The 16378-nt window shown below is 34.6% G+C and overlaps 2 protein-coding genes across 3 annotated transcripts; one reads left to right on the top strand and one right to left on the bottom strand.

Annotated features, from left to right (window-relative positions):
- Positions 1 to 1814: 1814 nt before the first annotated feature.
- LOC128015994 (high mobility group protein HMGI-C) lies at positions 1815 to 8018 on the top strand. Of its 2 annotated transcripts, XM_052600282.1 has the most exons (8): positions 1815 to 1934; positions 2146 to 2286; positions 4382 to 4543; positions 4750 to 4833; positions 4936 to 4983; positions 5465 to 5497; positions 6534 to 6633; positions 7113 to 8018. In XM_052600282.1, exons 3-7 carry the CDS (start codon positions 4439 to 4441, stop codon positions 6597 to 6599), a joined length of 336 nt encoding a protein of 111 aa, XP_052456242.1. In that variant the 5' UTR covers positions 1815 to 1934; positions 2146 to 2286; positions 4382 to 4438; the 3' UTR covers positions 6600 to 6633; positions 7113 to 8018. The 2 variants fall into 2 exon arrangements, with proteins under 2 accessions (XP_052456242.1, XP_052456241.1); XM_052600281.1 differs by having other exon boundaries at positions 1817 to 1934; positions 2146 to 2305; positions 6534 to 8018.
- Positions 8019 to 8316: 298 nt separating this feature from the next.
- On the bottom strand, positions 8317 to 16171 carry LOC128015993 (uncharacterized protein C3orf18 homolog). Its single transcript, XM_052600279.1, has 5 exons — positions 15828 to 16171; positions 11495 to 11880; positions 10762 to 10787; positions 10471 to 10597; positions 8317 to 9694 (listed from the first exon to the last, which is right to left on the bottom strand). Exons 2-5 carry the CDS (start codon positions 11765 to 11767, stop codon positions 9614 to 9616), a joined length of 507 nt encoding a protein of 168 aa, XP_052456239.1. The 5' UTR covers positions 11768 to 11880; positions 15828 to 16171; the 3' UTR covers positions 8317 to 9613.
- Between the last annotated feature and the right edge of the window lie 207 nt (positions 16172 to 16378).

The raw sequence follows: 16378 nt of genomic DNA, 5'->3' as shown, positions 1-16378 counted from the left end.
TAGAGAGATCTCTAGTACAATTCTTACTAGTAACTAAACAATTGAGAACTGGTGTGTGGGGGGGGGGCAATTGGGGTCTTTTTACATCACAGACCACAGGTTAAACCACATTATTAAAATATAATTATATTTTCCTTAAAATGTTCTTCCTAACGTCAGGCTTTATTGTCATGTCACATATAACTCTGATGTTCTGCAAAACTTCAAACTTTAAAACACTTTTTTCTTACTGGTGAAAATCAGATGGTCAACTCTGTTTTCTCTCAGGTACATCGCAGTGTAAGCTTCAAAGTGAACACTACTCTCGTCAACGTAGTCCATATCAACAACAAAAATATATCTTATAGTGGTTCTCTTTGTATAGTGATTATTCCATACAGTGGTTATTTTGGGGAAAACCATATAGTGGTTATTTGGGGAAAATCCCAGATATTTTGGCCAGTAGGATTTTAAAAAAATAGATTAATTATAGAGCTGTGTAACTTCATTTTTACTGGTAAGAATTAAAGAGGTCTGTAATGGTAATTGTAACTAGTAAACATTGCATTAGTACGCGTGGGAACGTCATATTATGTCGTGGCCGCAAGATCATTTTGTCGAGGGAACAACATCCATTTTTATTATTAGATTATTAGAGATGGATTCATTATTTTTTTATTTTGAATTAAGAAATTATTATATTATTTATACATAGAAATTTTATGCATTTATATTTTATGCATTTATGAAATTGTATGTAAATGTTGAGCATTTACAGTACGCTATTATTTACAAAAGTATTCTGAACATTAAGTAAAAAAGATAGAAATTGAAGCAAAAAAAATTATATAAACGAATTAAAAAATATAACCAATATTAATAGGCTAATAATAATAATAATAATGTACACATATTACGGTGGAAAGAATATCAGTTAATGAACTTACAAGACTGTAGGAAGCATTAATTATATTTTATTATAACCTTTATGTCATATTTATTTATGACAAACTTCAGTTGAATGCTGACGATCACATCCAATACAGCCCGGTAGCCAAAGCATATGGCAAATATAATAATGTTCAAATTTCTATGTATAAATAATAAAATAATATCTTAATTCTAAATAAAATATTAATAAATACATCTCTAATATTCAGGTTGCTATGGTCATGCAGGTTTGTTTACGCATTAAACTTGCCATGAGAAATGGATGTCGTTCCTTCAACATAGCATCTTAAGGCCACGACATAAGGATGTCGTTATCTTGACAAAATTATCTCATTGCCACGACATAATATGACGTTCCCACAAACTAATATCTCGTTCCCATGAGTTATTATGTCGTGTCGACAACAAAACTAAGTAAACTGAACAAGTCACCTTACGGGCACCGTAAATTAGAGAGCTCTCTAATTGGAAATCTTACTAGTAAGAATTCGATTGTAGAGTTATTTAAATGTAATTCTTACAAGTAAAAAAAAAAGTTGTAGAGTTCTGCAATTAAAAATGAATGGAAGTCAAGTGTGGTATATGACATTTTGATATATTATTTTGTAGAGCTCTCTTATTGGAATTTTAACTTCCAATAGCGCTCTAATTATAATTGTTACTAGTAAGAACTGAATTGTAGAGCTTCTAATTGAATTGTTATTAGTTAAAGTGCAATTAGGCTAAATCAGTAATGCTGGGAATAATTTTAAGCTAAAACGGCTTTCCATACGCGACGCCACTTACTGTACAAACAACCAAGTCAACCAATCAGGCCTGCCTTTCTCAAAACCATCGTTAGTAAACTATGGTCGTTATTTCCATTGAACTTTATTGGTAACGACAGAATTTGCCACCATCGTTGCTTTTGGGAAACGCGCCCCAGAATAGTCGCCTACGCTGCAAGTAAACGCGACAAACTGACGTCACCATCCCTCCGACTGATCGGATACTATTGGGTTGCGGTGAATATGTTGTTAATTTCCTTATATTGAATGCTAAATTCTTCATTCATCCTTTGTCTTTCCCCCTTTTTCTTGCTGAATTTGAGCTGTTGTTTCATCTCTTAAACTTACAAATAACAAAAAGAGTTCCAAATGATGTATATAAGATAATATGACAACTTTTCTTACAAAATCTTGTAATTTTATCTCTATGCTTTTCTTTTTCTTTCAGTAGGTGTAGTGCTCCAGTTCGGCACAGAGAGTACATGATTGACGTGAGGATCTGACGTAGAAGGAGGCGGGGCGAGCAATGATGTCAATCAAGTTATGTTGTTGTAGGTGATTGCGAAGTGCTGAGGACAACGTAAGCAAGGTAAAGTGGTCTACCCGAGGTATTTACAACTTATGATTGCATTGTTTTTTAATAACAAATCAGTTTTGTTTATGCTACAGTTGTCTTATTATTAGTACTGAAAGAGAAATCTAAAGATAATCACTATCTTTTGCAGGTCTCATGTCAGTGAGTTTTTGATATTGCATGTTACATGTCTGAAACATTTTGACAAGTATTCTTTTTGGTAATTTTTATAGTAAAAATATATATATATATATATATATATAAATTTCAAAACCATTATAGTAATCTGTTATGCTTAAAAATACCATGTAAATACCATGGTACATAATTTTGTAGTACTATTTGTAGTACTGTGGTGTATACTGATACTATCACTGTACTATGGCACCGCTACAATACATTTAGCAAGAAATGTGTACCGTATCAGAAGGTATTTTATTTTATTGATATACCATGGTATTTACATAGGACTTAAAATATAACTAAAGAATTATCATGTGATATGTCCAAAACTGGTCTACCATGGTATCTTGTCCACGAAAACATGGTAATGACATCGTACTTGAAGTTACTTTTAGTTATTTGAGTTCTGTTGTTGTGTTTATCACTGACAATTTGCTTTACTTTAGCCGCTGAGGTTGTTGTTGTAGTGTCTTTAACAATATTGTGCTTCTGTCTGTTTAAATGTTGCTAGGGCTGTGTTTACATCCTCAGGACACCACAAAATGTGCTCATTACAAACTGTAGTTGACGACCGCCCGCAACATTTTTCTGTAGGTCTGAAAGTATTTGAATATGTTGTAATTGCCCACCATATGGGCAAAGAACTTAAAGACCACTAAAATTCACACTGAGTAGCTCGCGCATCATTTCCCGCCATTCCAGACCTCCAGGTTTTATTTTATTTTATAATTTATTTGTGTTCATGTCATTGTACTTGGATATATACTGTACTACTGGATATATATTGTAGTACTCTGTCGCATTAAATTGCACTCTGTGGTTCTTCCAAGAATACCATAGTACTACCACGATAAACCACATGACAAGGCCATACTTTATGGTACTTTTTTGTAAAATGTTGCAGTACTATGGTACATTTGAATACTTATTTTGTGGGTGCTGCCTGGATAAACCTGGAAAACCCCTGTTTTCTGTAATCTGTCATAATGGGAATGAAGTACCTTATGTTGACTTTTAAAGACCATTGCAAATGAATATGCTAATCAAATAGTACAATAGTGTTGTCACATGTAAAGCTTATTCAGTCTACTTATTAGAAGCCACTGAGACGTAGTTTATGGCGAAGAGTGGTTAGTTATATATGCAGGGGAGGAACATGGAAAGTTCTGTTTCATGTGAATAGATGCCATTGAAAAGGCTCCTAGAAGGTCCTTCTCTGCCAGCAGGGGTTAAATAATGATGAAATTCATGTGTATGTACGTTCAAGGCCAGTAAATTACCTATCATTTGAACATGCAGCATTAGGTCTGAAGAGTCTGCAGCGAATACTATTTAGACACTAGAAATTACTCTTATGTTTTCTTTGGTTTTACAGCCTCATGATGTATAGAGAGCGAGAGAGACTTAATATTTCATATTCCCACACGCTGGGTTGTTTCTGTTTAAATTATGACTAATGTCTGTGTCATTGTAAGAATGAGATGATGTCAGAGATGCAGTGACCGTTAAAGATGAGAAGTTAATTATGAGAAAGATTTCTGGGCAAATTTAAGAAATGTATAAGACGTTATGCAAGTTGAGGTGTGATTTGTGTTGATTTAAACCTCCCACGCCTCAAACCGCAGTGATTTTTAATCAGCTTAACTGTTTCCATTTTCATGTGTTCATTTGGAAAAAGTATGTAGAGTAAAATATGCATGCATAGTTGAGATTAAACTGTAATTAATCTACATATAGTAGTTGCACCGGTTTCATGTCTTTCGTATTACTCCTCGCTCTCTTTCCTCTCACATAATAAAATCATTTAAAGGATAATGTACAGTCAGCTGGTCATTATCACAAAATAAAGAGCTTTGTTTTCTGATTTAATGCTATGCCTCACATGTTGTTGGATTTTACACTGATGGAAAGCTCTTACTTTTATCAGATCCATCTCGTTGAGGTTGTGTGTATCCATGCATGTTTGAAGAGGTTTGAACTCAGGATGGATGTGGAGGAGACTGGAACAGGTCAGATGGAGGCAGCGGTCCCAGAGGAAGAGGTACCAGCTCCCAAACGCGGGAGAGGACGACCTCGCAAACAACCACAGGTCAGAGAGATGCAGTGATAGATAGATAGATAGATAGATAGATAGATAGATAGATAGATAGATAGATAGATAGATAGATAGATAGATAGATAGATAGATAGATAGATAGATAGATAGATAGATAGATAGATAGATAGATAGATAGATAGTGAGGTTTAAAAAAGCTGATATAAATGAATTAAAACCAATTGAACTGAATCCCTCAGGAGCCTGTGGAAACCTCTGCTCCCAGGAGGCCGAGAGGAAGGCCGAGAGGCAGTAAGAATAAAGGCCAGCGGGTCACAGCCAAAGTAAGAGAACTTACTGGAGAGCACTTAAACTTAAGTTGAATGATTCTTGTTATATGGATATATAACAAGCTCTCTCATTCCTTCATCCCTTGTTGGATGTAGGTAGAGCCACCTAGAGAACGGAGACCTCGAGGTAGACCAAGAAAATGGGTGAGAATCACACACTCTTTCCTATAATCTCTGCTGCATGGTTAAATGAGCATCTGATGAACTCAAATATAAAAGAAATTACATGCAATAAAAATACATTTAAATGTATTAAAAATATATGACTGGGAAATTGTAATAAATGAGTGGTTCCTACAGCTTATGATTTGTAATTTGTCTACTCTAGTACATTATGTCTTCATTGTTCTTTACTCTTTCAAATGAGTAAACAAAATCCCTTTTTATGTTTTATTACCCTTTTAAATATGGATTCAAACATTACTCTATGTACTTGTTTGGATATTCATGGCTTTAATGTTAAGTGCATATTAGGCCAAAACGAAGTCTTCATTTTTCTTGCTTTGCTGTTTTTGTGTTGAGCTGGAGAGAGTGAAATCAAAACAAGTGGCAAGATCTTACTGGATCATAGCACTTTTCAAAGGTAAAAAAAAATGTCTTATTTTTCTCTCTCTTTAATTTATAGCCTCAGAAGGCCGTTCATCAGGAAGAACAGCAGGTAAAAACTAAACACATACAACATTTAATAAGTCCAGTATACACTTTTATCATTTCCAGTTTCAAAATATGTTTTTAAAATATTTTTAAATGAATAAATATATTCAAATGTTTGGGTCAGGGATATTTGAAAACTAAATTCAAACCAAGGCTGCAATTATTTCATTAACATCCAGTAAGATCAGCAATATTTGTGAATAGTATTATGATTAAAACAACTGTTTTCTTGTGTAATATATTTTAAAATGTAATTTATTCCTGTGATCAAAACTAAATGTTCAGCATCATTACTCCAGTCTTCAGTGTCACATGATCTTTCAGAAATCTTTCTAATATGCTGATTTGTTATGATTATTATCAATGTTGAATCCAATTGTGATGCTTCATATTTTTGTGGAAACTGTGATTTAAAAAACCTCAGGACTCTTTGATGAATAGAAAGTTCAAAAGAACAGCATTTATTTGAAATATGAATATTTTATAACATTATAAATGTCTTACTGTTGATCAATTTAAAGCATCCTTGCTGAATAAAAGTATTACTTAAAAAAAAAAAAAAATTCTCACTCATTTAAAGTGACTCAGCTTAATAATGAAAACCACTTTATAAAAATGCAACAGTTTTCACAGAAATGTTTTTCACTCATTTAAAGTGACTCGACTTAATAATGAAACCCGATTATTCGGGTCGATTATTTTCGTTATCGATCATATGGATTAGTTGTTTGCAACCCATAATGAACAAAATGAATAGTTCTGCATGAGAATCGCCTCATTCTATTAAAAACTAAACTTGATAAACGTGTGAATTAGTGACTGTCGAGAGTTGCAGACCTGAAACGGGCGATGTGTTCAGAAACCGTGTAAAACTCCCCGTTACTCATACAGTTCTCAGGTTAGCACCGAGGCAAATGACTCAGCATGTTTAAGGGAAATCCAGCACAACTCCTTACATTTCATGGTTTCCTGTCCCAACTGATATGATTCTCAGGTCATGCACACACATTCCTCATGTGTTCTCTTTCGTCTCCACCCAGCCTCATCCTGCGGTTCAAGGGGCGAAGTCAACAGAGGAGCTGTTTCCATCGCAGGAGAGTGACTAACTACCTCAGTGTTGACTTTGCCACTACATCAGGGGTAATTCTCCATCTCAACACTGTAAAAGTGAACATGTGTCAGTGCTCAAATTGTGGCCACAATTGAGGGCTCGCTTTGTGCCCTAGGCAAGATCAGACTACATTTATCAAAAGCGACCCTAAAATCTGTATACTTCCATGTCATTTTGTTGGACACCTGTCTTCAAGTTACACAGCCATTTTCTCTTATTTGGAAATCTCTGACATCCTCAGGTCATCCAAGATGTAGATGAGTTTGTTTCTTCATCAGAACAGTCCAGACAGCTAATAGAAACATCACAGTAATCCACACCACTCCAGTTCATCAGTCATCATCTTGAGAAGTGAAAAGTTGCATGTTTGTAAGAAACAAATCCATCATTAGGATGTCGCTTCGGGCAAAAAGATGAGACCATAATCTAGAATAACGCTTCCTCCAGTGAAAAAGTTCATCCTGTTTGTTTCTTGCATCAAAATACAATAAGTTTAGATCTGTTTCAGACGGCACCCATTCACTGCAGAGGATCCATTGGTGAGCAAGTGAAGCAATGTTAAATTTCTTCAAATCTGTCCTGATGAAGAAACAAACTCATCTACATCTTGGATCTCTTGAAGGTGTTTAAATGTTTAGCTAATTAAAATTTTTGGGTGAACTATTGAAGTCAACTTTGAAATCAAACTTTTATTGTGCATAATTTGATGGCCAGACTTGTTTGGCTCAATACATTTATTTAATGTTCCAGATGTTGGGATCAAAAAGAAATCCAAAGATGATAACATTAAGAAACTGTAATATGTATCACCGTGTATGGATGATGCCTGGGTTATATTAGGTTTATTTAATCTTCTCTGGATTCTGGAAACATTATATTGCCAAAACCTGTAATTTACAACACAATCAAATGTTGCCACTTTTTAAATGATTGATTTTAATGTATAATGTTCTTTTTCTTGTATTATTTTAATGTTTACAATGGAAAGAATAGATTCAAATGCATCTGTTTACACCAAATGAGAATAATGACTTTATTAATGATGTAAAACAGCAATCATTATAATTCACAACACGATGATAGTGAAATTCAGTACCTCAATGATTTTGTTTGTTCGTTCTAGACTATGGATGATTTGTCGTTTGTTTTTAAAGCATGTATTGTCAATGGTCAGGCTCGGGAACAGGATAACATTTTGGCTCTATATTTTCATAATTAGTATATAGATATTTTTGAATCATTCGATCTAATTTTTACTGCTATGAATTGTGTCATTGTGCTGATATGTGGGTGGTGTTTACAACATGACTGTTTAAAACTTCTCCTATCGTCAGTACAGTTGTGTTAACATTACAGTTCAGATAAAGTAGATGCACTTAAAAACAGGTATAATGATACCAATTTGTTTTACAAACATTTTTTTTTTCTAATCATAAAGTTTTAGATTTGAAGTCAATCGAGCATTGTTGAAACGCATCAGGGTGTATAGTGTCAGCTATAGAAGTCGTTTACGTATTAAAACATTTGACGATGTGCCTCAGGTACCTTACCTCTTTTTTATATCCTTCAATGGCCAGTAATGCTTTTTATGCAGCTGTATGTCAGTGAATAAAGTTCCTGTTTGAAACTCATTTACATGATCCATCAGTTATTGTCTTTATTGCATTTAGCCAAAACGATTCCCTAGTTTTCAAGAACACACCTGCACGTCATCGTGTAAATATCCTTTTATTATGTCCTTCATTGTCACAAAAGATAAAAATGTCTTTAAAATGACCCGCTGCTGGTTTGTGGTGCACAGAGAATTGTTACAATTTGCTATTTCATCTACTCAACCACAGACAGACAGACACACGCCGCACACACACAGGGAAAAAAAATCATCATTTATGCATATTCACATACAATGTGACAGCACTTTTGTGCTACAGTGTTTAACAGTGTTCTTACAAACAAAAGGAGTTCAAAATTGTATTTGGATTCCCTTCTTAAAAATAAAAAGGTTTTTTATCAATCATTCGGAAACACAGTTAGCCTAATTCAGTGTTTCTAAAATCATTGTTTTGTACATCGTCACATTATGCATATTTTAAAAACCAAGAGGTTTTAAGTGAGTCTTACAATAGAAATGAAAATAATACAGATCCAGCTGACTTCTGTAGTAGTAAAGAACTTTTTCTCTTTTTTTTTTTTTAGTGTCCTTAAAATGTGTAATATAAAAAATATTCTCATCACTGTGTATTTGTTGCAATAATTTCTGTCATTTGCACTCAGAGATTCTGGGTTTATGTTCTTTGTCATAGTTTAAAAAATGCAATGTTCTTAAAGGAACAGTCCTCTGGATCCTCTTCAGTGAATGGGTGCCATGAGAATGAGAGTCCAAACAGCTTATAATAAAAACATCACAATTATCCACAAGTAATTTCAAATATGAGTCGTCTGTTCATAATATTGCTTTCTGAAGTGAAAAACTCGCATAGATCAATCACCATTAACAAGCCAAAATAAATATGTCAGTGGGGATAGGAGATGGACTTTTTCACTGGACGAAGTAATATCATGAATTATGGACTTTTTAAAGTTAAAAAGCCTTGATGGATTTGTTTCTTACAAACATGAAGCTTTTGGCTTCACAAGATCTTAACTGATGGACTGGAGTGGATTACTGTGATGTTTTTATCAGCTGTTTGGACTCTCATTCTGACGGCACCCATACACTGCAGAACATCCATTGATGTACAAGTGATGCAATGCTACATTTCTCCAAATCTGTTCCCATGAAAAAACAAACTGGAAATCTTGGATGGCCTGAGGGTGAGTCAAGTTTCAGCTTATTTTTCATTTTGGAGTGAGATATTGCTTTAACACTTGGGGTCATATCTTTTATAACTACAAAAGCAGCAATTAACCCAATATCATACCAAATATTAATGCAGATATTCCTGAATCCCGGTGACTTGATGTCCAGTTTTCTGTACCTCTTTCTTCTTGTGCAGCATGAGAGTGTGGTCATGCATTAATGGCATCAGCCACGTCAGTGAAAACCAGTCGACTGGGCTTCTGAGTTGTTTCCTGACTTGTGGTCAGTGTCTGTGGCGAGAAAGAGAGAGTGAAAGTAAGTAAACAATGCAGGACATTGACGCCAGAACATTATAGAATATAATTAATACAAATGTAAATCTAGTTCTACAATGAAACATTGCACAAATATGAATTAGCTAAATAAAATGAATTCTGTTATGTTGAGAGTATGAGAATGAGACGAATGAGGATCCGAGTGCCAAAGCACAAATTAAGGAGAGTTCAAATATGGATTCATTCACAGCTGTAGTTTACTGATGACTACAAATGATATTAAAGGGATGTGTGGTAACTGACACGTTAACAGTGAAGAATACTTTACCACAAATAACAAACCACATGGCCTGGTGTCAGAACTTAAGAGAAATGAGAATGATAGAAATCGAAATTAAGAAAAAAACATTCAAAAAGTATGGCATACCTGTAAAAAAAAAATTCTGAGACTCACCATGCTGTCTTAGTTTTGCAATAAATTCCATATTGCAGTTTTATTATAATTATATATTATACAGTTTGCAGTATCTACAAAATTTTTTAATTTACTAAGATAAGAGGGATCATACAAAATGCATGTTATTTTTAATATACTGACCTAAATTAAATATTACACATAAAAGTTACAGCAATTAGAAAACTCCTTCAGGTCTCACAAAATCTATTAATCTATCCATCAATCTATCTATCTATATAAAATAAAAAATAATAACCATTTTAGTTTAGAATCAGCAACATTTTTGTTTGTTTGTATGTCTTTGTCTTTGACTCATGTGGTGGAGTTCTCTTACTTTGGAGTTTGGTCCTACTGGGCTTCCGTCTCGTCCATGATCCAAGAGTTCCTGCTCGAGATCATCCTGTTCTTCAGCTGGATCAAAGTTATACATGGGCATCAGCTGGTGTCTCAGTTTCTCCAGCCTGTAGAAGAAAAGCATCACCGCATCATTACTGACACTCTTCTATGTGGGAAACATCAGAGGCTTCCACTTAGACCCAAAAAGGATTTCAGTCTTGAATTAAATATTCACTGAAGAACCTTGAGTTTTTGTAGTGAAGTGATACATGAATGTGCAATTGCTCACCTTTTCTTTTTCTTGATGTATATAAACTGGAGAAGAAAAATGCATGAATTATATACATTTCATGAATTACGTTTTTAATCAATTAAATTGGCAAGAAATTCCAGGGTATCTAACTAAACAAGTATTAGCACGAACACTCAATGATAATCAAGTCTGAAGCACTACATGTGGAAAAGGTTAGTATTCTAGTCAAATAAATGTCTGTCATCATCTATGTAACTCAAAATATACATGACTTTAAGTCAATTTCAACTACATGACTCAATAATTTTGTCAGAAAAGAGAAAGTGTCATTTTAAATATAGATACTTGTATTAAACTTTAAAACAATATTGATTGTATCAATAAAATTGCATAAAAATTTTCTGCTGAAAAATACAGTGAAAACCGTAATATTGTAAAATATTATTTTAATTTCAAATAAGTTTTCTATTTGAATATACTTTAAAATGTCATTTATTCCTGTTGAATTTTCAGCATTAATCTTCAGTGTCGCATGATCCATCAGAAATCGTTCTAATGCTGATCTGCTGCTCAAAAACATTTATTATTATCAGTGTTGAAAACAGTTGTGCTGCTGAGTATTTCGTGGAAACTGTGACACAATTTCTTCTAGGATTCTGTAATGAGTTCCAAATAAATCCATTTGTTCTAAATCTTTTTATAAAAGTCTTCACAGGCGCTTTTGATCAATTTGATCTGACATGCTTGTGTTGAGCATTTTGGGGTGTACCATGACAACAGCCAGCCCAATGACTGTGATGATACCAAAGGGCACGAGCACCATCCCCATCCCGGTGCCTTCCACTGAAGCCATGGGCAGCTGTGTGGAGTTCAGGCCGGTCTCGTTGGTGGACGATGTGACGGAGCTGAAGGTGGTCCTGGATGTTATGTGTTCTGGCTCAGCTCTGGGCTCTGCTGAAGTTGTGAGAAGAGGAGTGAAGGTGGTGAGGGAGAGAGTGGGGGCGGGGAACGGGGTCAGGGTTTGGGTGAAGGTCAGATACATGGTTCTTGCTGGAGGCGAGCCAGGTGTGTTTTGAAGACAACCCTACTGTGATTGATTCCTCCAGCAGACCTCGGCCATGATGCTCATGATGATCCTAAACTCCTGGAAGAATCCTGTGAATGAAGATTTAATGTTAGATACAATTTGGCTTTGTTTTCAAAGACTATAAATGGTAATAAAAGTAGGTCAATATAATGACAGTTGGATTTCATTTTTAAACTCATATTTGTTTTATTTTCAACATTGATAAGTTTCCATTCTTTCTGAAGACTGGTTGAAAACAAGAGGATGAATCATTTCATTTTATTCTGTTGACAGATATAGATTTATTTATTTTCAGGTGCATGTATCGAAGTATATTTTGATGGTAAAGAAACCGTATAACCTAATTGAAACATATATTTTCTAGATAATATTTTACACATACTATAATATTTTTGTTATAAATAATATAATAACGTGGAAATAAAGATAGTTTTTCTGCTCACCAAGGGTGCATTTATGTGAAATACCATAAACAGTAATATTGTGAAATATTATTACAATTTAAAATAACAGTTTTTTTATTTGAATATATTTTAAAATGTTATTTATTCCAGTGATGTGAAGCTGAATTTTCAGCATCATTACTCCAGTCTTCAATATTTTTGAATAATCATTCAGAAATCATTCTAATATTTCTGATTTGAAGTTCTAGAAACATTTATTATAATGTTGAAAACTGTAGTGCAGCTTCATACTTTTGTGTAAACCATGATACTTTTAATCAGTATTCTCTAAAGCATAGAATGTTCAAGAGAACAGCATTATTTCTTACTGTCACTTTTGATCAATTTGTTCATAAAAATCTCATTGACCCCAAAAACTCTGCAAAGAATGTGCTTTGGTCAAAGGATGTTAAGACACATATACTTACTCTTATAAGAAAGTGCTAAAAGGTTTCATATTTCTTTATGAACATCTGAGATTTAATTAAGAAACATTCTGGAATCTTCGGTCTTTGAAAGCACCCAATCAATTAGAAACTCAAAAATGAGGGAAAAGGAATTTTAGATACATTCATGTTTGGAAAGCAGCAGCTCTATCAGTGAGAAAAGCTGTCTGATTGCATGATCTTGGCTGAATGTGTGTGTGTGTGTGTGTGTGTGTGTGTGTGTGTGTGTGTACACGAGTACAAACCCTGTGGACACCAAATGGATGTGTGAGCTTTTAAGATACTGTTGGCAAACCTCAAGCTTCCTTCCACATCACAACCGTTAGAATCCGTGTGTATGTTCGTTTGTGGATGTGGGGGCTGGAGGCAGGAACGAGGTTCGACGCTTAAAATAGAGAATAGGAGAATCTGCTCTTGAGATCTAGGTGGATGTGAGTGAGAATGTAGAAATCTCCTAAACCGCAGCCTGTCTCCATTCACAAAGAACTGCTCGTGCAGTTAAAGGGGCATTTTTAAAAAAAAAACACGAAAATTCTTAGCACTTTCATATCATTCCAAATCCTTATGACTTTCTTTAAATCAAAGTATGTAATTATTTTGAAGCCAAATGATTATTTAGCTATTTGCTGAAAATTTTACTTCGGTCTGTTCCTCACACTAAGATACTGTATGATCTCTGTGATGAAAACTCTGTGATTTTGTCATATGTACAAATTTGATACTTTTATTGAGATTATAAAATAGTAATAAATATAAAATTCCTCCATCCAGACATGACCATTTTGATAAATGATCAACAGCAATTTACAAAACTTTTAAAACAAAGATGCACAGCTTTTGAAGGCATGAATGACACTTGTTTTTGAATATAAAATTTGACATACATGTACAGTTAAAAAGTTTGTTGTGTTGCTCTGTATAGTCAGTGCAACCTTTATTCTGCAAATACACCACCATTCAACATTTTGAGGTCAGCAAGATGTTTTATAAAATAAACAAATACTTTTATTTAACAAGGATGCATCAAATTGATCAAAAAGTGACAGTCAAGACATAACGTTACAAAAGATTTCTATTTCAAATGAATCCAGTGCAATTGTTTTCAACATTGACACTGAAGACCAGAGTAATGATGCTGAAAATACAGCTTCAATCACAGGAATAAATTACTTTTTAAAATATTTTATAATATTCAGATAGAAAAGTGTTATTTTAAGTTATAATAATATTTCACAATATTACTGCTTTTACTGTTTTTTTTTTAAACACTAAATGCAGCCTTGGTGAGACTTCTTTCAAAAACAATAATGCATAATAATATTTCTCAAACTTAGAACGGTACTGTTTTTGTACAATATGGAAAGATGTATGTATGTCAAACTTCTTTTTAATAACATTTTGATATTACTTTGATAACAACTAAACATCATCATGCAAAAAAAAAAAAATCGAATTCTTCCTACTGTAATGTAAAAAGAAATGAAATAAGTGACTGGATTTATAATGGTATTTGTTACTGCCTTATAATTTAGCAGATTTTATACTAATGTGACTTGAGAAAAATGAGTGCAGATAAAGGAAAGTCATACAGGTTGGAAATACATTAAGGCAGGTAAATAATGGCAGAATTGTCATTTAAATGGTCCTAATACATTTTATATTTATAATATCTTTTTACTGTTTTTTTTTAAGCGAAGTTTAAATTGGACATATTTACATGAGATTCACCCATAGTTCTCCTGAAAGTGTGTGTGTGTGTGTGTGTGTGTGTGTGTATTTGTGTTGCCGTTATGTAGTTTTCTCCCTCGCTGCAGCAGCCGGGCAGAAGTGGGTGTCTTGGCAGGATGTGGGTACAAGAGTGGCACAGAGAGAGAGAAAGAGAGACAGCCCCAGTCTGATACTGTACCTAGTAAAGCAAGTACCCAGAAACTGAAAGAGATACGTTTCGTAAGAGATGAACACAGATGTGCTCTTGCTTTCCCTCGCTGTTTCTCTCTCTTTCTCTCTCACTTTCTAACAACAGGCCACCTGCGGCTGACATGCTGACACGCTGACTCTGTTTTCTGATATACTCACCCACTTGCAGATTTTAGATGAGACCAGAATATCAGTCTTGGACTCTTTAATTTAACCATCAGCAAATACCCATAAATACCACAGCAACCAGCTAAAACCAATGTAATTTAAGTATTATTTATACAGTATTTATGAATATTTTGAATGAGCTTTTATTCTATATTTTCTGTTTAAATGTTAATCTCAAATTTTAGCAATTTTGTTTAATAAAGTTAAGCACTTTGAAAATGTTCTTCTGTGCAAAATGTGTGTTATTTGAATTGTAAAAAAAAAGAAAATCTATTATGCATCAATTCCTGGATGACGTTTGCTCTATGCAAACACTGCCTTTTTTCGGATAGTATCCTTGCACGTACTGTACAATTTTTCCCTTTTTCATTGTCATTACAGTGTATAACACTGGGGTCTTAGCTCTGCATAGGCAAGCGATTCTCATGATTTCATTTTTTGCTAACACATTTAATGTTTAAGTCTTTTGGCTGTACTTTCAAAGTGTTTGTTTTAAATCGATCCTGGTGCAGTGAATTGCTCTGTAGGCTTCCATTGCAAGAGCAGTACTGTAAATGTGATTTTGTTTGTTTACATGCACTGAAACAGTCAACAGTCAAAACTCCTACAGATCCTTGTCTTCCTTACTCATCTTTGTCCCTGTCAAAGGGCATTCAAACACAGATATCTGCAGCCATTCCCTGTAATCTGTGCATTTGAGGGGAGTTAATTAGATTCTTATACATAATCACAGGGTGAACGGTCAGTCTTGTCTCTTTACTGTGTGTTTCACAAACAGTCTGCACGCTTAATAAAGAACATGTTAGTCCTTCGACCAATCAGAATGCTCGGGCTCTCTTAAGCCTGCCTCTTCGACCAATCACAGGCCTTTACAAGATAAAGATAGACATGCCATCATAGACACCAAAATAACATGCCTGCTACTGTGCCTTATCAGTAATAAATCTGTTTTCCTGCATGAACTGCATTTAATAAGTGTATATGTTCTGAAGTCTAATGAGAAACTGTTTGTCTCTGGCTGCTGATATGAGAGATACTGACCAATTCATGAAGAAATGTGACCGCGGCTGATGTCCTTCCAAGGTTTTCCAGGCAGCCTATGGAAAACCTTAAGAGGGAACTTCTCCTTTCACCCTCCTCCTTTGTTCCTCAGCTAGAACAGAGCAGCTGAGAGGCTGTAAATTGAAAGGTTTTTCCCCCTCCGGGTCCCTACTTTCACCACATGTTCTCCCTCTATACAAAGTCACATCTCGATTCTTGCTTCTCAGCTGATTTCTGGTTTCTTTCATAGCATTTTATGCAAAAGCAAAATGAGAAGAGCTACAAGGATGCTACAAACCCAAGCTGTGTGATCCAGTAATGTCCCTCCTCCTTTCCTGAACTGCTATTGGATGACTGTTGGGCAGCTGAATGTTATTGGCTCGTCTGGCTGTCCGTCTGTCTTGGCAGAGATAAGGACAGGATTTAATGGTTGGACACACCAGATGCTGTGACTGTGTCCAGGGAAGAGAGTTCAGGGATTTTAACCCTTTGCTGCCTCACAGGTACATTATGTGGACAAAGGTGAGATGTGTTATGGTTAGTATCTCAAA

Source organism: Carassius gibelio, chromosome A6 (assembly GCF_023724105.1).
Source record: "Carassius gibelio isolate Cgi1373 ecotype wild population from Czech Republic chromosome A6, carGib1.2-hapl.c, whole genome shotgun sequence".
Classification (NCBI taxonomy): domain Eukaryota; kingdom Metazoa; phylum Chordata; class Actinopteri; order Cypriniformes; family Cyprinidae; genus Carassius; species Carassius gibelio.
The sequence above is the reverse complement of the archived record's forward strand: the minus strand, read 5'-3'. Positions and strand labels throughout refer to the sequence as shown.

What these genes read in the sequence shown, in the direction of transcription:
- LOC128015994 (XM_052600282.1), top strand. Translation starts at nt 4,439, where the DNA reads ATGGATGTGGAGGAGACTGGAACAGGTCAGATGGAGGCAGCGGTCCCA. An exon ending in GAGGTAGACCAAGAAAATGG is followed by an intron (nt 4,984 to 5,464) that starts GTGAGAATCACA and finishes TTTAATTTATAG; the next exon opens with CCTCAGAAGGCCGTTCATCA. An exon ending in TTCATCAGGAAGAACAGCAG is followed by an intron (nt 5,498 to 6,533) that starts GTAAAAACTAAA and finishes GTCTCCACCCAG; the next exon opens with CCTCATCCTGCGGTTCAAGG.
- LOC128015993 (XM_052600279.1), bottom strand. Translation starts at nt 11,767, where the DNA reads ATGTATCTGACCTTCACCCAAACCCTGACCCCGTTCCCCGCCCCCACT. An exon ending in TTGGGCTGGCTGTTGTCATG is followed by an intron (nt 10,788 to 11,494) that starts GTACACCCCAAA and finishes TTTCTTCTCCAG; the next exon opens with TTTATATACATCAAGAAAAA. An exon ending in CAGTAGGACCAAACTCCAAA is followed by an intron (nt 9,695 to 10,470) that starts GTAAGAGAACTC and finishes TTCTCGCCACAG; the next exon opens with ACACTGACCACAAGTCAGGA.